Here is a 24,135-nt window from a genome sequence, read left to right on the forward strand (position 1 = left end):
CTAACATGAATGTTACATGTAACGTACACGTTATATTACCTGTTATATTCCGTTTTATTATAGCAATGTAACAATTATATATCGGTGTTTGCTGGGTAAGAAGTTAAAGTGATGATGGTAAAAGATTTGGGAACGCTCTTTGCAAAAAACGCCTTTGTCCCTTAAGAGGATCAAATAAACGCAATTTTTTAATTAAGTTCACGTTATTATGCCACTAAAATGATTCTACCTTCTCGAACGTTTTGTGTAACGGTGAAAGTCTTGCCGGTATCGAGAGGTACAGTCCAGTTTACGGGTTCTGGCGAGCGCATAATCATCTGTTCTGGCGATTTCACTCTTGTTGGTTCTGGCGGACTTTTCACTACTGGCTCGTCGTCCAACCACGGACTTGCTTGCGTAGCGGACATCGTCGTCGTTGCGTGGGTTTGTGATGGTGGCGTCGAGGCGATACTCGAGTCTCCACCGATGACATCCCCATTTACCTGGGGTTCCGCGGTCACTGAAAATGTTTGAAGCAAACTGCTTTATCATCAATATAAGTGATCTCCCAAGTCTCATCGATGGTGCACAATTCAAACTGTCCTTGCACTCGATAGTTAAATTGTCACGACTTGTATATTAGATTTTTCACTTTTTTTTGTAATATTAATTCATAATTTATTTATCTGTCTATCAATATTACATCTAAAATATTATTCTTTATTAATTAATAATTAATAATGAATTAAACAATATTTAGATTTCGATTATCATGTTGCAATTTTGAGTTTGAGATTTACTGTTTAATTTAAAAATTTGTATATCTATCGAAAGTTATAGATTATTTGTTTCCTGTTATATTGTCGCTGCAACAAAGTTATTGGAATACTGGACCAAATTCAACATTCAACATTTAAAATATTTTTCATATGTGAGATACAGAAATTGCAGTAGTGCCATGAAAAATTACGTTTACTTGAAGGTAAGATACTGTCATATTCTCCTTCAAGTGTGAATTGAACAAAATATACAGTTGTAAATATATAGTATGTATACTCTGTTCACACAAACAAGAGAACGTGTAGACGGGCAAAATAGAAAAAGATATTATCAGTTCAATGCTTCGAAGACCTAGTGCCATTCATTGCAGGCACTGATAAGTTAAATAAGCACTGAAGAGGTAGACTATGGACCCGATCGGACGAATTTTCGATCCGACGAATCCGATGCACATTCTCTCGTTGAAGTATACAGGTGGAGTATACAGGATATAATTAAACAAATATATACGAAGCACACCATCAGATGCAGGACAACAAACTTAATCGAAAAGTTCTGAGCCATTTTTTGATCTGAGCTTTTTTTTCGTAATATTAATTCATAATTTATTTATCTGTCTATCAATATTACTTATAAAATATTATTCTAATTAATAATTAATAATGAATTAAACAATATTTAGATTTCGATTATCATCTTGCAATTTTGAGTTTGAGATTTACTGTTTAATTTAAAAATTTGTATATCTATCGAAAGTCATAGATTATTTATGTTTCCTGTTATATTGTCGCTGCAACAAAGTTATTGGAATATTGGACCAAATTTAACATTCAACATTTAAAATATTTTTCATATGTGAGATACAGAAATTGCAGTAGTGTTATAAATTGTTAAAGTTTGCCAATCAGCGCATGGCTACGCCGTAGGCACCGCCTACGTTGTTTTCTGTTGTAGCCATGCACTGATTGGCAAACTAACAATTTATAGCATCAAAAAGAAAGCTCAGATCAAAAGATGGCTCAGGACTTTTCGATTAAGTGTGTTGTCCTGCATCTGATGGTGTGTTTCGTATATATTTGTTTAGTTACACCCATATGTGTACATATTGTGTGTGTGTGTATTCCGGAAATACATTGGCATATTTAGATACAATATAAAGATACGCAACAATACATACAGATACAAATGCAGACACACAATAAAAAACAGATAGGCACAATGCGAATGTATGTGTGTATATACACACGATACACATGACATATAAATACATATATATATATATATACCATATATATATATATATATATATATATGTCGTAGCCCGATAGCGAAATTAGCCAATTAGCTAAAAGCCTAGGCGTTTAGCTAAATGCCGCCTGTTAGGCTAATCGAGGACGATATAGTCTAATGGCCTGGAAAATTCAGCCTGTTAGACGAGAAGTCGGCTTTTCGCCTAACGGCCTGGCGCGCTGTAGGCGATTAGAGAAATGCTTGTTTTGGAGCTCGATATGTTGTCAATTTATTGTTTGTAAATATCTCCGTGGGTCTTAAGTAAATCATCACAGAGCTCGTTGTATATTCAATTTTTTTCGTTAGTTGGCAATCAATAACAGCCATGGCAAGTTATATGCCAGTAAACCGCGATGAGTTTAACGAAAAATTAGATAAATTCTATTCAAATCGACCTGGCAGTAATCGAACAGTGTGGAGGCGAGATCAGATGATCAACGTTATGAAAATTCTGCAAGAAATTCAGGTTCCAAGTACTAAAAAGACAGTATCTCATTATCATTACGCGAAGAAGTATGAGCTAGCAAAAATTGGAACGGAATCGTATGTAATTTTAAAACGAAAAACTTCGAATGAGCCAGTTATTTACGTAATAGCGATGGAGGATTACTACGATAAATTGTTAGAAGCTCACATTCAAACAGGCCATGGCGGAAGGGATAAGATGCAGTATTACATTAAAGAAAAGTACAGGATAACGAAGGTGGCTTGTGAAATATTTGTGTCTTGCTGCGGGACATGTAACAGAAAGAGGGTTGCTCCAAAACGAGGAGTTGTGATAAAACCAATACTGAGCGATGGATTTAATGTTCGCGGACAGGTGGATTTAATTGATTTTCAATCTTGTCGCGATGGTGAGTTCAATTGGCTACTAAACTACCAAGATCACGCTACCAAGTTTTTGCACCTTCGACCCTTGAGATCCAAGCACGCAGCTAACGTTGCTGAAGAATTGTCGAAAATCTTCTTTACATGGGGAGCCCCGACTATTTTGCAGAGCGATAATGGTCGAGAATTCGTGGCTGCAGTAATACACGAACTTGTTTCCATCTGGCCTCACTGCAGGATTGTTCATGGGCGTCCGCGACACCCACAGAGCCAAGGTAGTGTCGAAAGGTCAAATGCGGACGTTGAAAACATGTTAAGAGCCTGGATGATCGATAATGATTCGATAAATTGGAGTCGTGGTTGCTACGAAGTACAAGTAATGGCTCTCACATATATAATTAAATTAATATTGTGTTCTTGAATACACACTTGAAAATTTACATACTTTAAATATTGATTTCAGTGGCAAAAGAATACATCGCGACATAGAGTCATAAACAGGAGCCCGTACGAAGCTCTACTTGGACCGATAAAAAGCGGCATAAGAAATACATCTTTGCCTGATGAAATTTTAAATTCGCTTCAGACAGAGGAAGACTTGGAGCAAGCTCTGGAGGAGCAGAATGTACAATTGAACGCGAGGTAATTGACTTAAAATAAATATAATAGAACTAGATAAATATAATATAATAGAACTCATATAGAGTGATTTGAACTTTAGTGTTGAGCAGTGCGAAGACGTAAGCAAGAGAAAAAGAATGCGAGAGGATGAAGAAGAGGAAAGAGAGGGACCACAGAAGAAGCGACAGGTAGACGACTCGAGCAGTATACTTTGCACAAAGTGCAAAATGGAAATGCATAGCGACCGCGGACAGATTGCTATCTGTTCATTGTGCGCTAGGGGCAAACAGCTACTTGACACTCGGTCAAATTGTTTCGAGCGTCAAACGACAGAGGCCGAAAAAATGGTTACCTGTTCGAGTATCACTTTTCCACCCCTTCAGATCAATGACACCATTACATTATCTGTTCCCACTGTTGACCGTGGGCCTCTCGATTTTAATAACATATTTGGCGTTGTAACTGATACCAAAAATGACGTATATCAAATTGGAACTAAGGATGGGATATTGAAAGGATGGTTCCCCCGTATTGAAATTGCAAAATCGGGCACTAATCTTATTACCATGGCTGACGTTCCAAAAAATGTTCTTCTTACTTTGAGGGAAGCTGCTGCAAAGCAGTCGGCAAGTGGTGGACAGGGATATAAAAAATGCAATTGCAAAATTGCTAAAAATCAGTGTCAGACAAATAGATGTGCATGTTTTAAAGCAAAAATTCTTTGCAATTCTCGTTGCCACAGTAGCGCATCTTGCATTAACAAATAGTAATGTAGTAATAATTGTGTAGTAAATAAATTGACAACATATCGAGCTCCAAAACAAGCATTTCTCTAATCGCCTACAGCGCGCCAGGCCGTTAGGCGAAAAGCCGACTTCTCGTCTAACAGGCTGAATTTTTCAGGCCATTAGACTATATCGTCCTCGATTAGCCTAACAGGCGGCATTTAGCTAAACGCCTAGGCTTTTAGCTAATTGGCTAATTTCGCTATCGGGCTACGACATATATATATATATATATATATATATATATAGTATATAGTGTGCGAGTATATGTCGCTCATTAGGTTGATAAAAGTTATACGTTTCATCGTTGTTTTCGTTATAAATCACAAAATCAATTATTCATTCCTTAGTTGTATATATTCGCATTATATTTTCCTGTTGTTAGTTTGCTTAATGATTAAATTTTTATGAGAAGAAAAAATAAAAAAAAGTTATACTTGCATCATACATAAATTGTGTTCTTTATCTTTAAAAAGACATTTCTAATTAAGTTTAAAAAGAGCTCTTTTTAAAGAAAGTAATTCTTTTTTTATGATAAAAGGATTAAATTCCAATTGAGTTCATAAAGTTTCCTTAAACTAAGACTTCATTGTTCTTAGCATTATTTATTTAACGATTCATAAACGGAAATTATTCTTATTATTATAACAAAATAAGAAATAAAAGTTCTTTTTAGTGAAAAGTTTTTTTTATTCTTTTATTATTATTATAAGAACGTATCTTTCAATCTTGTTAAATATTGTATAAATTATTAAAATATTAAAATTAATTAGACTCAACATCAAAATCTTTTTCCAGAATTGTTAAGTTTTTCATATGCATTTTACAAATCTATTAATTACTTACAAAATATATTTTTTCAAATAAAAATCTGCATGTTTTATCTCCATCCTAAACTATCGCAAAAAATGGGAAAAAGCCATTATAAAAAATCTATTAAATGTCATACTTTTGATCATATTATCACAAAAGTAACATTAGTTGTTACTACAAAAAAATTGTTGCGAAAATAAGATAATATACTCTAGATTAGGTCGAAAATAAAATGCTCTAAGTTCGATAAAAAATAAAATGCTCTACGTTGTATTAAAAATTAGATTTTCTTAAGTAGGTTTAAAAAACTATACACGCACGTAACACACACGTGCGCGCGTACACACACACACACATACGCACACGCGCGCGCACGCTCACACACGCACACACACGCACGCAAAGACACACACACAAAGCTTAAAAAAATTTATATGGTATAAAGTAATGACAATGCTATTAAAAAAGAATTAACATGAGTAACAATTAGCAATAATTTTAGTAGAGGTTTAAATTTGCACGCTTTTGTAAAATTTGGCGCCACACATACGTATATTTTTAACATGTATATACATTATATCTATATATATTCACAGTATATATACTTATAGTAGTGCAATTCGACATGTGTAAAGATAAACTGTACACGCACAAACAAAGTATATAATCAATTATCAGAGTATGCTCTTCTATTTTAATTTCTCTCTCTTCACGCTTTTTTCTCAATTTTATGAAAATAATAATATAACATTAAATGTAAAAAGTGGCGGCAATAAATCACAAATGATTTGAGTTTAGTGAATAGTGTTAAATGAAAGCCAAGAACAAAGGATTAGAGATTTTTCTATATAAAGATGGTACACAATTTTTAATATTTTTTTTAGAAGCACTTTGATCATATTGTTAATTTTTACAGACCATTGTTCTCGAAATCATAAAAACAGAGAACAAAAGTCAGTCATTTATTATATATTCATTTTCAGAAATTATCTCAGGTGTAGTTTTTATAGAATTATGATTTAATGCGAAAAAAATTTTTATCTTAAAAATGTTTATTATTATATTAATTTTTACTTATAAAGTAAACATTTTTCTTTATGGAAATGTTTTACATTCTCAAAAGTAACGTTTCAAGTGTTTTCATCCTGTATAACATGTTCTGTTCTATGTCAGATGCCTCCCATATTTTATATACATATAATAAGTTAATAAGAGAGAACAAATTATGAAAGAGAGAGAATAAGTGAAACAGAAGAAAAGGGGTGACATGTAGCCATGCATGAAAAGTCACAAACTAATATGAGAAAAATCCCAGGTTCGAATCCGGTTCGAACCTAAACACCTCATATGCCTGCTGTTTGGAAAAAAATATTGTAAGAGGAGGAATAGATTTGGAGAAAAAAGAAAGAAAGCAAAATTAATAAGTAAGGAAGAAAAAGAAAAAGTAGCAATAGGCAAGATGGAGAAAAGATTCAGTAAGAAGAGGAAAAGGTAAACAATAAGAAGAAGAAGAAGACGCAAGGAGAAAAAGAGATAGAGAGAAGAAAAGAAGCAAAAAGGATGGAAGAGATCAAAAATTGTAGGATTATAATTTATAAGATCTTCAAGATTAGGCTGTAAGAAAGTGAATAATGAGATTATTGTAAAAAGTACGGGTACGCTCTTTGTAAAAAGCGCCATATAACTCCGAGGGGAATAAACATTCTAATCTATTCCACTTAATGAGGCAGAAGATCACTGTCATTATTACATATACTTCTTTCAACGAAAGAACATCGGATCGGATGAAGATTCGTCCGTTTCGGGTAGGTTTTCACTCATAGTCTGCTCTCTAAGATTTGAGTTTCGACTGAGTATGTCACACGTCATCCGTCGCGTCAACGAATTAACCAATCAATATACATTCCATTGTCAGCCATTTTATTATAATGGCTGACAATGGGATATTTGCGGAAATTTACCTAACTGCTGATTTAATTTAATTTAATTAACTTCTCAATGCTATGAATGACACTAGGCTCCCGAAGCATTGAAATGCCGGTATCCTCTTCCTTTTTTGCCCGTCTATGTGCAGACCGATGCTCTTTCTCTAGTTGAACGGAATATATACATACTTTGTTCGCGCATATGCAATCATTTTTGCCTACGCTAACATCAAAGGTGCCGACGAAGAGTTGTACTGCTGTATATATTATGACATTTGAATAAACACACTCGAAGTATACACACTCATACACAAAGGTGCAATATCTGACCATGCAACTTCTAGTATACATGCTAATGTCGATATATTTTGATATAATTTGATCAAAAGTATGACATATTTTCAAGACGGATTTAAAAAAAATTTTCATATATACCCCAGTGAGAAATAATTGGTCGAATCGTCATCGATTCGACATCGATTCGACAACGAATCGACGTCGATTCGACCATCATTTCTCACTGGGACATGATAATATTAGAAATAGAAATTTCTATTTTAAAAACTATATAATGACACTCGAGTGTCATTAGATACAGATTTGTATTTTATCAAGAATGATTTCTTTAAAAAGAAAGATAATAGATTTTCAATGGATTCCTAATATATGTACATTTTGAACTTCCGACTTAAAATTCTTTTATCTGAAATATTTTTTCGATATTATTGAGTTTTTACTAAAAATTTTTTATATTAATCTTTCTATTATAGAAATACGACCATTTTTTTGTATGCCTTTTTATGATTGTAAAAATCGTATATCTCTATATATTATAATATTTTATCTCATTCTATAGAACGTTCTTTTGTAGTTGGAGAAGAAATCCCAGGAGCAATGCGAAATGCTTATTTCATGCGCGAAGATGTGTGTGTGTGTGTGTGTGTTTTGTACGCGTGCGCATAAACAGTTTCCTATTAGAAGAATTCAATAGATTATGTAAGCAATAAAAGAATAGTAAATATATAAAAAGTCTGTAAATATCGATTAGCCAGCCACGTACTTTTTCTTAAACAATTATATATGTTTTCTTTATACCACTGAATTTCTCTCATTATTTTGCATAAAAGTATTTAGGTAAGATTATCGAAAAATAAATATTTTACGAGATATTTGGTAATTCATGTAAGATTATGTCAAAGTAAAGCATAAAATATCTCGTAAATTATATACTTTTTGATTATCCTATTCTCATAACTTTTTATGCTAAATACTACAAGGAATTAATTTATATTAAAAAAATAGAGAAGTTCCATTTAAGAAAACTATGTTGACTTTTAAATGATCTTTGAAAAACTCCATTCATAGGTAATTCTACGTCACAATATTATGTCTCCCTCGAAACCCTCGAATAACTTATTTTATATGGAACATTTTTTTCCAAAAACGTTTTATTTTTGAGATAATTGATAGTATCACTTAAAATGATTTCCTGTATGTATAAATAAATATATACATATATATATATATATATATTTATGCAAAAATTTAAAAGACATTTTTTCCTGTTTTTAACCGTTTATCTTTAACGTTCGCCATTTCGTATAACATTTTTTACAATATAATTTTGATCTTTTATATTATTAAGAAAAATGTTCAAGTTTTAATTTAAGCGTCGATTCATCTCAATACAATGATTTTTTACAGGGTTATCGTAATTCAAAGATATCAAAACATTGTAATAGGTAGCTCATTTCTTGCAAGTGTGAGTATATACAATATATATATATATATATAAAAAATTTTTTAAATACATTTTTTCCTATTTCTCAATATCTGGTTTTAATGTCCGCCATTTTGTATAACATTTTGTATAATTCAATCTTGATCTATTATGTTATTAAGAGAAATGTTCAAGTTTTAATTTAAGCGTTGATTCATTTGAATACGATCACTTATTTTTACTGAGGTATCGCAATTTAAAGATGTCAAAAATTGCGCTAGTTGGCCCATTTTTTGCAAATAAATGTACATATACAGGGTGTCCGGTAACTCGCGCCCTACTCCTTAGTTGCAGGTAAAACAGGTTAAACGTAATAGAAAAATCCTTTATCATTTTTCGAAATTCCCAATAATTAATGAGAAATTTATTGAAAAAGATCGGTCAATTCGCACGTCTTATACAAGCACGCGGCGAGATAAGACAGTCTTATACGGTTACCAAATACGCGGCAAGAAGAAACAGTATAATATTAGGCGTTGCTAAGCGCGAGGTATATACATATACATATACATATACAAGGTGTCCGATAATAGTCATGTCAACCGTCCTGTGCAGGTAGAGCACGTTAAACTGAATAGAAAAGTGTACCATTTTGCTAAATTCGCAATAATTATTAAATTATTAATTAAAATATCTAAGTGAATAAGCGGGTGGAAAGCAATAGGCCAGATTTGGTGGACATATCGGATGACTGTCGCTTAGTATCAAAAGTCATTTTACTTTTCGGTGCTGCTCATTGCTCACCGCTCGCTGCATGACGTCGCCTCTCGATCAGATAATGCTTTTGTTACTAAGCGACTTAAACAAATAAGTCATTCGACATGCCCACCGAGTCCGGCCTACCGTTTTTCACCCGCTCATTCTCTTAGATATTTTAATTAATAATTCAATAATTATTGCAAATTTAGTTAAAATGGTATAACACTTTTCTATTCGGTTTAACGTGCTCTACCTGTCCACGACGGTTGACGTGACTATTATCGGACACCCTGTATATTCTGTATATTCCGGACACCCTGTATATTCCGATATTCAATGTCAGTGAAATTATAGTTTATGTCACGTACACGTACACTATAAATTTTCAGTACTGCAATAAATATCAGAAAGCAGCCATATATATTATAAAATGAACATTATTTCTAAAATTACTATAAAAACTTATTGATAATAATTATATAATAATTATTAGATTCCATTTCAACAACTACCCAGCTAACCATTTGCTTGAGAATTGTTAACAATCGGGAAACAATTTTCTGCCAAATACGGCTGCAAATCTAGGACCTACTGTGTCCTCGAGTGCGCCCCAATTGCAATTAAAAGTTGAAAGCATATCCTAACATCATGTTGGGTGTAACGCCAGAGCTGATCTGTCACTAATAGTATGATAACAGATTGACGCAACAAACTGAAAACAGATTTGTTAATCGCAAACTGAAAACAAATTTGCGCCAAATGCTCAACAAATCGAAGAAAAATACTTAAGTAAAAAAAGAAAAAAGCAAATAAAAGACATTTAATAATTCATAATAATTGAAAAAAGTAAAAATAATCTATTATAATGTATAAATGTATATTTTTGTTAGTCAAATCATATTGTGAAAAAAACGTATATAATCTTTTTAACTACTTTTGACACATGTGTACTTTTTGTTGCCAATTTAACGTTTCGACAGATCTGCAGGATCTGCTGCGTTTCTGGCATCAATCTTTTATCAACGATTTCGACAGATCTGCTTGTTACTCTGTGACGACCCGATTAGCCGTCACTAGTCGCCCGCGCTCGTGTAAACGGCCCCTTTCGGGGCCACCACACGAATACGTTGGGAATCCGCCTTTTCGCCCCCACCCGTCACTCGACCCCCTCCAAGCTAGTCTTAGAGTGGGGTGGCCGACGGGTATAAAGAGCGGCGCAGCCGAGACTTCGACACCAGTCCCGTCCTGGTCCCTCGAGCGTACTCAGGGATCACTCCTCAACTCCCACACTCCAAATCACCCCGGCCGACGAGCGTTCTCGTCGTGCAGGCCGAGCGTTCTCGGTCACCGGGTCCTGTCCGTAACTCACCCCGGCCGACGAGCGTTCTCGTCGTGCAGGCCGAGCGTCCTCGGTCACCGGGTCCTGTCCGTAAATCACCCCGGCCGACGAGCGTTCTCGTTGTGCAGGCCGAGCGTTCTCGGTCACCGGGTCCTGTCCGTAACTCACCCCGGCCGACGAGCGTTCTCGTCGTGCAGGCCGAGCGTTCTCGGTCACCGGGTCCTGTCCGTAACTCACCCCGGCCGACGAGCGTTCTCGTCGTGCAGGCCGAGCGTCCTCGGTCACCGGGTCCTGTCCGTAAGTCACCCCGGCCGACGAGCGTTCTCGTCGTGCAGGCCGAGCGTTCTCGGTCACCGGGTCCTGTCCGTAAATCACCCCGGCCGACGAGCGTTCTCGTCGTGCAGGCCGAGCGTCCTCGGTCCCCGGGTCCTGTCCGTAAATCACCCCGGCCGACGAGCGTTCTCGTCGTGCAGGCCGAGCGTCCTCGGTCACCGGGTCCTGTCCGTAAATCACCCCGGCCGACGAGCGTTCTCGTCGTGCAGGCCGAGCGTCCTCGGTCACCGGGTCCTACCTGAAAGTCACCGGCGCCCGACGGAGCTCGCCCTTCTCAGGGCGCCCGTACGCGTGTCCGCGTTGGAAACTCTAGCAATAAGTCGTGTCCGCGTCCGTATAATCTGGTCGCGTCTCGTCCGTAATATTTCTATCCGTCAATCCTAGCAATAAGTCGTGTCCGCGTCCGTATAATCTGGTCGCGTCTCGTCCGTAATATTTCTATCCGTCAATCCTAGCAATAAGTCGTGTCCGCGTCCGTATAATCTGGTCGCGTCTCGTCCGTAATATTTCTATCTGTCAATCCTAGCAATAAGTCGTGTACGCGTCTGTATCATCTGGTCGCGTTTCGTCCGATTATACTGTGCTGTGTATAATGGTTTGAATCACGGGAGAACCACAGGAAGGTGGCCCCGAATAAACTCTACTTTTACCAGAGCAACCGTGTGTCATTGTAAATCTGAGTCTCCCCTCTTCCCGAATCCTGGCACCGACGAGCCGATCCGTGGCGTCGGGAAAGGTGCTTCGTTACAACTCATTGCCACTTTGTCAATATAGTCTGCGAACTGATGTTGGGAAATATTTACTGAATTTATGCTCACAGTGTTTGCAATGACAAAATATGTTACATCTGTTATATACATATTGTTACATCTGTAGATCGTGCTAACAATATATTGCAGTTCTTGGCTTTCACAAGCAAACACTTGTTTTGGTGATTGGAAGTGTATACACTAAAGCATTAATTATCACATTGAAAATATTGAATATTAAATAAATCTTAGAAGAGTCATTTTTAGCGAAATTATTAATGTTTATATTAAACGTGTTGAATTTTAGTATTGTGATAATGTTTTATTCATTGAAATAATAATTAGTGATAGATAAAAAGGCCAACTTATCGAGCAATTATTAGAGTTGTTCTGTCAAATAAAATTTATTCCATGTATAAATTAAACATAAAACATTATGTGAAAACTACAAACATTCTATACTCAAACTTAAGCGAAAATTACAATTATTATATAATAAACGTTTCAACCGCATGCGGTCTTCCTCAGTATTATATTACAGTAATTATTAAAAAATACAAAATCATACAAAAATTCCACATAATATCGAAAATTAATGTTAGTTCTTCAATAAGAGTCGAGAATTTATAAGCAATTAAAGCGTGTTTCAATCCGTTATATCCAACAAATGTTCGCCTCGATATGATCTTTGATTTTAATCAAATCTCGAAAAGTTTCATCGTTAATATGCGAGAAATTAATACGTTCCGTAGGCGCTGCGATTAATAAAAAATTGACGATTAACGTATGTCAAAAATTAAAATATATATCCTTAACAATTAGCAATATGCTTACTTGATATCGTCCTTCTTGACAATTTTAACCACGTATTTTTGAAAAAATTGTTGAAGATGACACAAGACAAGACCAACAATATAAAAAGACACCTCATTTCAAACTCTACTTAATCGAAGAATGTGCGTGTTTATATATGATCTAATACCTATGTTTAAACCGTTAATGTCCTATTTGTCTTATTATTATTTATTGTTCGCTAATTTATCCAAAATATCAAAATAAGACTCGCTGAGTAATTCAGTATCTTTGTTTAAATTTAGCCCATTTTTTTGTTTTTTAATATGTAGCATCTCAGAGATAAGTCTTTTATAATAATTATTTTCGTTGTCCAGAATCTTTACGTTATCCCAATCAAATGTATGGTGTTTATTTCTTATGTGTTCAGAAATTACTGAATATTTCGTTGAGTGCAACCTGATATTATTTTTATGTTCTTTTAGTCTCGTCTGTAATTGCCTCCTCGTTTAGCCTACATAAGATGCATTACAATTATTGCAATTGATCTTATAAACAACATTCGAATTGCATGGATGTTTAGTTTTATCTTTCTGTGCTTTAATAATGTTATCAAGTTTGTTGAGACATATGTATCCTACTATACACTCTGTATTTTTTATCGAGGAGACAATCATTTCTGAGATCCTATTTATATACGGAGTGACAAAGAATTTTTTATTAACTGATTCCTTTTCTATAATTTCTGTTCCTTCTATGTTAGCTTGTCTTTTTATAATGCTTTTTTTAGATATAAGGTGTTCTATCCGATGATTAATTTTGTTAAAAATCAGATCAAGAGGGTAACCATTGCTTGTGAGTATATTAATGATTAACTCCAAATTTTTATTAAAAAATTGTGAGTGTGATAACAACAAACATCTGTCCACAAGGTTGTATATTATTCCAATTTTATGGCATAATGGGTGGTTAGAAAAAAATGATAAAATCCTTCCTGAGAAGGTTTCTTTTTGATACCAATCAATGTATATTGTGTTATTAATAATTTTTAGTGATAAATCTAAGAAATTCAAGCTACGGTTAACCTCCTGTTCTATCGTGAATTTAAGTCTATCATGATAGTTATTAAAATTATTAACTATCTGAGTCATATTAATCATAGAAGTGGCTAATATTATTTCATCTACATAACGGAAGTAAAACAAACATTTTAAATTTAACGCTTTAAGAACTGTATTCTCAAGATCTTGCATAACAAAAAAGTCAGCTATAATTGGTGATAACGGAGACCTCATAAGGGTCCCAAAAGTCTGTTTGTAAATTATGTCATTAAATGTAAAATAAGTAGAAGTCAATATGAATTTTATACCACATATAAATTCGCTTTTCGGTATTCTAGTATTTGTTTCAATGTGATCCCATCTATCATTAATCCCATTAATCGCAAGATCTAGAGGTACGTTCGTAAATAAAGAAAACAACATCTAAAGAAAATATCTTATCGTTCTCATCAATCTTTTTACCAGACAACATGCTGTACAAATCAAAACTATTATTGATATGACTTTTAGCTTTAGGTAGACTAGTTTGTAAGATGTTTTGTAAAAACAAAGCCAGCGAGTATAAAGATGTATCAACCGATGAAACTATGATTTTAACTGGATAATTTTCCTTATGGATTTTAGGTAATCCGTACGCTTTTGGAAGGAGAGAATCACTAGAACGTAATTTATAATATTCATTTTCATTCTCTATTTTTTTTGCACGAATTTTTATTAACAATAGTGTATATATTAACATTTTTTAATACGTTTTCTATTTTATTAATATAATAAGATCTTTCCATTGCAACCGTAGCGTTACCCTTATCCGCGCGTGTGAATATAATATTCGGATTATCTTTACAAAATTTTATTGAATCTCTGTATGAACCAAGTAGTTTTTGTTGAATTAAATCATTTTTATCATTAGTGTTGAGAAGTTGTGCAAATTTCGGAACAGCAATATTTCTAATAGTTGTGAGATTATTAATATTATTCCGTTTATGATTACTCTCTATGTCTTTAATAAATTCATGTATAGCTATTTTTTATTAATGTTTGGGAGGCAGAAATTATCACTCATTTGCAAAACATTAGAAACGTTAAGAGGAATATCTATATTGGACAGATTGATAAACCATTTTTTATTGGTATTTTCCAAAGGATGAATCATATTATCAAGAAATTTATTGGCTTCTATGTGTATACTAATATCCTTAGCGTTATTAGTGATTGCCCTAGGACAATTTTTCGATATTTTTGTCGGTTGTGAGGTTTCATAGTGTAAGAAACAATGTATATCTATGGGTTTGATGCTGTTGATATATTTATAATGTTGTTTCCTCATAAGCCAATTAAATTACTTTTTGTACGCAGTAAACAATCTGTTATGACAATTTTTAAAGGCAATATTGTGATGTTCAAAGATTCTATTCCACGTGTGCACAGGTAAACGATTAAATAATTTGTTGATGAGATTAAAAATCCTATTATATGACTCTACCTATCTATGCAAATCAAATAATAATTATTTGATAGAATTATACTTCAAAAACATTTTCACTACTTCATTTGTCCATAATTTTTATTAGAAAACAATATATAATTTATCCTCTCAATAATGTTAAGAACTTGTTTCCCATACAGCACCGTTAGTGCAAAAACATTACAACAATGTTTCACCGCAATATTACAATATTGCAAATTCACTGCAAAATGTTGCTACATCATTGCTGTTGAATTGCAGTAATGTTAAAATGTTTGCTTTTTGGAAGATAATAAAATTATTGATTATCGTTAACATCTTTTATTGTACAATATTGCAAAAAATTATTTTATTACAGTATTATACCCAGCAAATACCAAGTTACAGTTATATAATTGTTAGTTGTAATTTTCCACTCAACAATATAATTGTTATAATACACGTATTATATTTTTGAGTGGGAAATAACAACTAACAATTATATAGCTGTAACTTGGTGTTTGCTGGGTATATGTATATACACACATATATTACAATATATAAATTATAGAATTTGAATTACATGCAATATTTCCGAAATATTAATGTCATGTTGCTACAAGTGTGCTGGAATTTTGTGCACCTATATCTCTGCAATGTCTTTATAATGTTGCATTGCAATTTGCAACATTGCAACGTTGCTGCAATATAATTGCAATAATCTGTGCTGTATGGGTTTTAATATCTCATGTTAAAGGAAAAAAAGATTATTTTATGCTTTATATATAACCCAGCAAACACAGTATATAAATGTTATATACTTAAGCATGTTACATGTAACGTATATGTTCGTTGTAATTTCCCACTCATAGATGTAACATTTTTAATATTACATATATTACATTGTAGTTATATTGTCATTACATCCCAAGATAGCACTGATTTATCAATACATCAATGTGCTATTTGGTATATAATTACAATATAACTACAATGTAATATATGTTATATTAAAATGTTACATCTATGAGTGGGAAATTACAACTAACATGGATGTTACATGTAACGTGCACGTTATATTATCTGTTATATTCCGTTTTATTATAGCAATGTAACAATTATATATCGATGTTTGCTGGGTAATAAATTATCTTTCACTTACTAAAGTTTAAAATATTTACCATATAATCAGAATCCAAATTATCAACTCTGCTAAATCGACATTCTATCGTGCAACATGACGAGAGAAGTCAATGATATTAGAGTGTACAGAGGAAAGGAAAAAGAAAGAGACATCACCAATCAGTGAATGAAAGAAACAGATAGGGTGAAAAAAAATTACATAAAGTAAATAACTGTTCAACAAAAAGAAACACTGACACGTAACTAGCCATTTCTTATAGTTTTTTTGAACGCTGAACACGAATCTGTCTTCAAAATTGCTTCATCACATCACAATTTTGAGACATGCAATTAAAGTTGCAAACAAGGGCTATTTCACGAATTTTGTAATATTATAACTACAATATGCGATGTGCTAAAGAAGTTTTCTTGCCACCAAAATATGATATATTGGTAGGACTTTTAACTTTCAATAGAAATTTTTGGTGTCGATTATGGTTCGTAAGATATCAATAGTTGAATATGGAATATTGCAGATATTAGCTATGACTTACTTAGGTTGACGAGTTACAAACAGTTTTATATTATGTTTAATTATTTTTAAAAGTTTTTTAGGTCACTGAATGCAAAATCAATGTCAAAATTGTCAAATTCAAAATGATACTCAATATGGGGGATTTAAAAATTAAAAAATTTTTTTTATAAATCCTCCATATTGAGTTCATTATTTTGACAATTTTGACATTGGATTCGTGTTCAGTGACCTAAAAGATTTTTAAGAATAAATAAACATAATTTAAAACTCTTTGTAACTCGTCAACTTAAGAAATAAGTTACTTATATTTAATCAGCTCTAACTTCTGCAATACCCCATATTCAACTATAAATATCTTATGAATTGTAACCGATATAAAAAATTCCTATTAAGGGTGGAAAGTCCTAACAATATACTTTGTTTTGGTAGCAAGAAAACTTCATTAGCACGTCGCATATTGTAGCTATAATATGACAAAGTGCGTGAAAATAGCCCTTTTTTGCAACTTTAATTGCAAATTTCTTAAAATTGTGACGTGTTAAAGCAATTTCGAAGACAGATTTATGATCAGCGTCCAAAAAACTATAAGAAATGACTAGTTTTGTGCCAATGTTTTTTTTTTATGGAACAGTGTAATCAGGGATATATCCTGCACGAAAAGATTACACCTATACAGATATAGATACACAGCGAGCACACGAAGCAAAGATGCTGATTAATGACTGAACAACGTTTAAAAAAAAAGAGTGAAATACTATAAACCGAAACCACGACAACATGCTACTTACTAGCTCGGACGACGGCGGTAGCGGCTTGATTTGATGCGGATCGCGTATCGAGGGATGATTTGGATGATGGATCATTACTGGCTGCGGCTGCAGCCGCAGCTGCTGGATGCCCGCGGGCCAATTTTGCCTGAACCTCGTCATTCGCACTCCGGCACCTTTGGCTTAAATCTTTAACGCCGCGCTCCGGCCTGGCCGCAGCGGCAGCACTCGACGTAGGTGGGTGATGGACGGTCGTATGAACCGAATGCTTTACCGGGGAACGTTTTACCGGGGCGATACTTGCGCTAGTACTGTTAGCGGTAGTAGTGACAGTAGTGGTGGTGTTGGTGATGATGGTGGTTGTGGGTTTGGCATGATGAAGAGGGCGATGGGGAAGGGCGGTGGTCGCGAGGAAGGCTAAAACATATCGTACAAGAAACAGTACAATTGATGAAAAGCTCCGAGCCGTTTCTTGCGCGCTCACGTAAACTTGCCTAGTTCTGTCTAGCTCTGACAAAAGTTAAAACATGGGGTTTTGTTGCTTTATTGCTGCATTAGTGTACACTGGTGCAGTAAGTAGAGTGAAACAAAATATACTTGTCTCACTTTAACTTATTGCAGTATGCAACAATAGAGAACAAACCCATGGTTTTTGATGCAGTGATGCTAGATTTGAGACGTGCATTAAATCAAATCATAGGGATGGGAGTATGGTGGGGGTACATATAAACTTGCCGAGCTTGCTTCACTACTACGATTTGACTTTGATGCGCATTTCAAATCTAGCATATCTTTGATGTGTATTTATTTTCGCGAAATTAAAAAAAAGCTTTCCAAAAAATATAAAATTAATTTTATTTGTAAAAAAATTATGTAAAAATCTAGTATCTTATTATATTTATTTTTATTCAACTATAGCTTGATATAGTTTAATTTTATCAATAATTATTTGATTTCTTCAAAGTTTCAAGTACTATGTTTATTATATGTATATAATACCACAAGCTGTATTTATATTATTATATATATTAATTATGCTGTATATTAAAAATGTACATGTAAAAATGACATTAGGCGATAGAACTGATTATAGATGTGAATTCTTCATTTATAATTCTCTTAAGACGATATATGTTGTAGAATAGGATAGTTTTCTTATTTATAATATGTTGTAGAATAGGATAGTTTTCTTTTTATAATAATATTGTTTTATCAAACATAAATACTGTTGTTGCAATAATATAACATAGTAAAATAATAAAACAAATTATTTATATGGAAATAAATTGTAATAATATACCATATAGTTTTATCTAATGTTACAACGATGTTTATATCGTAATAAAACATTATTACGATATAATATATTGTTGTACACGCGTTCTGTTGTTCGCTTGTCCTTATGCGGCAAAACTAAGCGAAATCAGTTTAACCAATTTACGACAGTAGTTAAGCGTCGACACTTTTGATGCTGTGGATTCACATGCCATATCGCCATATTCTCAGTTGGATAAAGCGCTAAATTTCAAAATGTAAATATTGTAAAATAACAAATATTAAAAACAAAATATTAAAATATTTTAAAGCTAAATATATATATTAGAAATAAAACAAATATTTTAGAGGTTTATTTATAATTATACTTTTTCATAAATCATAATAGAATAATGAAAATAAATATAACATACTTCAAAAATAAATTACACATATTTAAAAATATAATACAAATTAAATAAAATTAACATACTTAAATGAATGAAAAAGATTGAGAATGGCATATTAAATTCTTTGATATGCAATAATTATGAAAATAATATCGAACAAATATATAGGACAAGCGGACAATAGGTATATATGACTATAGGTAAGTAAATGGTATAATAAATATATATACATTTGCAATATGTGACTTGCAAAAGGTAGGTTTCCTTTTGGAAACAGATTCTGCGTCCGAGGATGGCAGCAATAACGACGATATAGGCGATGTCAATCTTAGAACATGTATAAATAATGAAAAGGAAATTGTCTACACTTTGGAACGAGTCTGTGTCCTGTGTTTAACATTGATGCGAAAAAGAAAAGTAGTACGCAGATATCATATTCTTCTTTTATGATTACCTATTATTATTATTAGATTGCGTTCAAAAATACGCTCTTAATACTCTGAATGTGTTCTGTTCTTGTTCACTTTTTCGTAACAAAGAACAACATTTTAGTGCTAACTAAGAGCGCAGTTCTCGAATGTATAACTTTAAGCGGGGAGCACACACTCTTGCATAAGCGCATAAGCATATGCATAAGAAATTCGATTGGTTAAATTTCTTATGCATACGTTCATAGACCAATCAAGATTTTTATGCTTACGCTTATGCGTCTATGCAAACGTGTGTGCTCTCCGCTTTAGTGTGGCGAGAAAAGGAGAATTGACGTAACAGAGTATTCTTTTCCTCCGTATAATCATGAAAAACCTATGATAATATTGGCGCATGCGCATTGCAGATGATTAAGACTATCTTTCTTTCTCGATGTTGAACACAGGTTCAGGCCAATGGCAGAGAACTAAACGTAAGCGCTTATGTCTGTCGTAGTCGTAGACATAAAATAAGACAGAAAAAAGACGTAACTACGTAAAGCTGTTCGCACACACTTTCCGTAAGACGTAACAATAAGGTTTCGACTAATCGAAATTTCAACATGTTGGAATTCTACTGCTACTGTTACGTTTTACGGAACGCGATTGGTCGAAACTTTACTGTTATGGTCTTACGAAAAGTGTGTGCGACTAGCTTAAGTCGTGTCGCGAAGTACGGCAGTATGACTACGGTAGACGTAAGTGCTTACGTTTAGTTCTCTGCCATCGGCCTTGTTAGTACTTAATTCCCTTTCCATTTATATGTATATCTGTTCAGTAAGTCAATCATCGAGAAATCATAAGTTTCTGTATGCTTTAACAAGGACATTGGCCTGAGTCTGCTATGAATGAATACCAACTGCTACACTAAGGGCTATTCTACAATAGGTTGCAAATATCTTTGTAGCTGGTTGATAGTTGCGGATTAACCAATCAGCTGACAAGTTGCTTTGCTCTGATTGGTCAATCGGCAATTGTCAACTAGCAACGAGGATATTTGCAACCTATTGTAGAATAGCCCTTAACCAATAACAATACCTAACCCCAATCAAGCTTCATTAACTTAGCCAGTCAACTTCGACTTAAAAAATTTTTTTTAATCGTTTGTTGGTCGTTTGTTGGTGATTGTTGGACTAATTGCAACGTTTGTTGGTTTATATATATATTTTTTAATTAAAAAAGGAAAATTAGCATTAAGTTAGCCGGAAAAATCTCATTTTTAATTAAAAAATGATCTAATCAATACGTAATCGTTTGTTGATGATTGTTGGTCTAATTTTATCGTTTGTTGGTTTATTATTAGTCTTAAAAACGAAAAATTATCACATTGAGGTCGCATCTACAGAAATTTAATATTATGATTTTGGTTTATTGCTTACGATTTAAGGCTTATTTTTATTGAAAATATTTATTTTCTTTTCTAATAGTAAGTTGAAGTGAGAAATTGCAAAATGTGAGATATTTATTAGACAAAGAATAAACTTGTATTTATATCTTTTTGTAATCTTGAAGTTTTTAAATCTGTATTATATATCATCAATTCAATATGTTAGTCAAAATATAAATTCAACATGAATAATTATAAGAAAAATATTTTGACAGATTTATACATAATAATTATACTTGGTAAGGATCCTTACCAAGTATATAATTATTATACAGGGTTTGTCCGGAAAGTAATGCGTCGCATTTTTTTAAAAAAGAATTTATTGATCGCATAGGTAAAACAACTTAAAATTGTTCGAAGTATGACCCTTCTGCGTCAATACATTTTTGCCAACGCGATTTCCATGCGTCATAAGATTTCTGGAACTCCTTGACTGGGATGCTGTTCAGGGAGGCCGTCGAAGTAGCTTGTACGTTGTCAACCGACTCGAGCTGTTGTCCTTTGAGCTCCCTTTTCAGCCGAGGAAATAAAAAAAAGAAATTGGGATTATCTGCACAGAGTTGCTTGAGTTCTTCACAAACTTCCACTCGGTGTTGCTTTTGCGCATCGGTCAACACTCTGGGCACAAGTTTTGCGCAAATCTTCCGCATGGCCAAGTCTTCCGATACAATCTCGTGAACAATCGTTTTCGGCAAGTTCAATAATTCCGACATTAAGCGAACATTCATTCGACGGTCTGAATTCAATAATTGGCGCACACGAGTCACATTGTCGTCCGTTCGCGATGTTGACGGGCGTCCTGCGCGGGCCTCGTCGGCGACCTCCTTCCGACCTTCTCTAAACATCTTGTGCCATCTGTTTGACTGCGATTTGGAAAGGCAATCGTCCCCGAAAACTTTCTTGAGCATTTCAAAAGTTTCCAGCGGCGTCTTGTCCAGCTTCACGCAAAACTTTATCGCATAGCGTTGCTCTATCGTTCTCTCCATCACAAGTTCGACGCGACCACTAAGCAGAGGTTCACAGAATAAGCCGTCCTAACCCTCCAAGCGCATGGAAACAATTGAGCGACCTACCGTTGGAAAGCTAAGGGTACCCCCCTTCCTCCCCAACCGGTCCCATCGCTCTGCGATGTATAGTCGCGTCACAAAAAAATGCGACGCATTACTTTCCGGACAAACCCTGTATATGTATAAATCTGTCAAACAATATTTTTCTTGTAATTATTTATGCTGAATTTATATTTTGACTAGCATTAAATTAATGATATATAATACAGATCTAAAAACTTCAAGGATCCTTACCAAGTATATAATTAATATGTATAAATTTGCCAAAATATTTTTTTTATAACTATTAATGCTGAATTCATATTTTAACTATAGCGTATTATAAATGATATATGTAATACAGATCTAAAAGCTTCAAAATTACAAAAAAATATATATACAAGTTTATTTTTTGTCCAATAAATATCTCACATTTTGCAATTTATCATTTCAACTTACTATTAGAGAAGGAAATAAATATTTTCAATTTCCTGCCGATGTTAAGGTATTCATAGCCTGTTAGCCTTACATTTATAGAAATAAGCCTTAAATCGTAAGCAATAAACCAAAATCATAATATTCGATTTCTGTAGATGCGGCCTCAATGTGATAATTTTTCGTTTTTAAGACTAATAATAAACCAACAAATGATAAAATTAGATCAACAATCATCGACAAACAATTACGCATCGATAAGACCGTTTTTTAATTAAAAATGAGATTTTTCCGGCTAACTTAATGCTAATTTTTCTTTTTTAATTAAAAAAAATAGAAATTAACAAACGTTGCAATTAGGCCAACAATCACCAACAAACGACCAACAAACAATTAAAAAAAAAAAAATTAAAAAAGTCAAAGTTGACCGGCTAAGTTAATGGAGCTCCCCAATCACAAATTCACATGAGAAAAAAAAACAGGGTTTGCAAAGAAGATAAGCCTCTTACATAATGTCAGGCAACAGGCAATAGGAATAAGAAATAGAAAATATCCACCAATAGGAGCAGAGAATAATATCTATTTCCTTTTCCGATTGGTTGATATTTTCTTTTTCTTATTTCTATTGCCTGTTGCCTGGCATTGTACAAGGGGCTATACATAATTCGAAAAGTTTTAGTTGAGAAAGCATGATATAAGACATAAGAGATGGTTATAATATGTTAATAATAATATGATGATAATAACAAAGTGCAATAATGAGCGCAGACGTATATAAAAATGAAGAGAGAGATTGTTTTGAGAAAATAGGAAGATGATTTATGTGATGATAATAATAATCAATTAACAATAATAATAAAATATACATAAGCTATTGGTTTTGTAATTACATTTTTCGGAAAAACGGGAGTAATTTTTTAAAATATGCATTCCCACATAGCAAAAGTTAATCCGAGGTATGTCCATTGGATATATCTCAAGGGATTTTCAGATAGATATCCAGTGTACATCCGTATAAATCCTGAGAATGTATTTAGGATACACTGAGGATATCTCTATGTTCGTTTATGAGATTATCAGTGATCCAAAAATGGATATCCTTAGAATTATAATTACATAACAAAATTCGATCTCAACAATATCCGCATGGATATTGTTGGGATCGAATTATGCACTCGATGTTTCCAAGGTCCGTAGATGAACGACAGGAGGGGAAGGAAGGTACTCGCATGAGCCGTCATTTTGAGGCCACAAAGTTATGTGTGTTATATGTCGATGTGTGTCGTACGAAGTGTTAATAAAAAAAAAAAACTGTAGTTGAACAGCTGTCTGTCCGATGGCTAGAATAGCGGCACCATTTGGAGCCCAAATGCTGAAATATGAATGTGATGATCTTACTTCCCCTCCCATCGTTCATCTACGGACCTTGAATGTTTCCATATGCCTTTTTTGATATCTTACAATTAGATTGATCGATATGCAGTAATTGTATAG

The 24,135-nt window shown here is 33.6% G+C and overlaps 2 protein-coding genes across 8 annotated transcripts in view; one reads left to right on the forward strand and one right to left on the reverse strand.

Moving 5' to 3' along the window:
- Positions 1-24,135, reverse strand: part of LOC114931603 (uncharacterized) — a 129,348-nt gene that overhangs the window by 13,807 nt on the left and 91,406 nt on the right. For 6 of the 7 annotated variants that reach the window (XM_029303725.2, XM_029303730.2, XM_029303724.2 and 3 more), the window contains 2 exons: positions 17,664-18,059; positions 230-499 (listed from right to left, as the gene is read on the reverse strand). In XM_029303725.2, the coding sequence (XP_029159558.2) occupies positions 230-499; positions 17,664-18,059 (666 nt within the window). The remainder of the gene's footprint in view (positions 1-229; positions 500-17,663; positions 18,060-24,135) is intronic. The other variant, XM_029303731.2, reaches the window with a different exon arrangement.
- LOC114931604 (KRAB domain-containing protein 2-like) lies at positions 2,306-4,317 on the forward strand. The gene is made up of 3 exons (XM_029303732.2): positions 2,306-3,253; positions 3,341-3,519; positions 3,599-4,317. Exons 1-3 carry the CDS (start codon positions 2,375-2,377, stop codon positions 4,263-4,265), a joined length of 1,725 nt encoding a protein of 574 aa, XP_029159565.1. The 5' UTR covers positions 2,306-2,374; the 3' UTR covers positions 4,266-4,317.

This window comes from Nylanderia fulva, unplaced genomic scaffold, assembly GCF_048542155.1.
Source record: "Nylanderia fulva isolate GAGA-0341 unplaced genomic scaffold, ASM4854215v1 Scaffold58, whole genome shotgun sequence".
NCBI classification, from domain to species: domain Eukaryota; kingdom Metazoa; phylum Arthropoda; class Insecta; order Hymenoptera; family Formicidae; genus Nylanderia; species Nylanderia fulva.

What these genes read in the sequence shown, in the direction of transcription:
- LOC114931604 (XM_029303732.2), top strand. Translation starts at nt 2,375, where the DNA reads ATGGCAAGTTATATGCCAGTAAACCGCGATGAGTTTAACGAAAAATTA. An exon ending in GTGGTTGCTACGAAGTACAA is followed by an intron (nt 3,254 to 3,340) that starts GTAATGGCTCTC and finishes TATTGATTTCAG; the next exon opens with TGGCAAAAGAATACATCGCG. An exon ending in AATGTACAATTGAACGCGAG is followed by an intron (nt 3,520 to 3,598) that starts GTAATTGACTTA and finishes TTTGAACTTTAG; the next exon opens with TGTTGAGCAGTGCGAAGACG.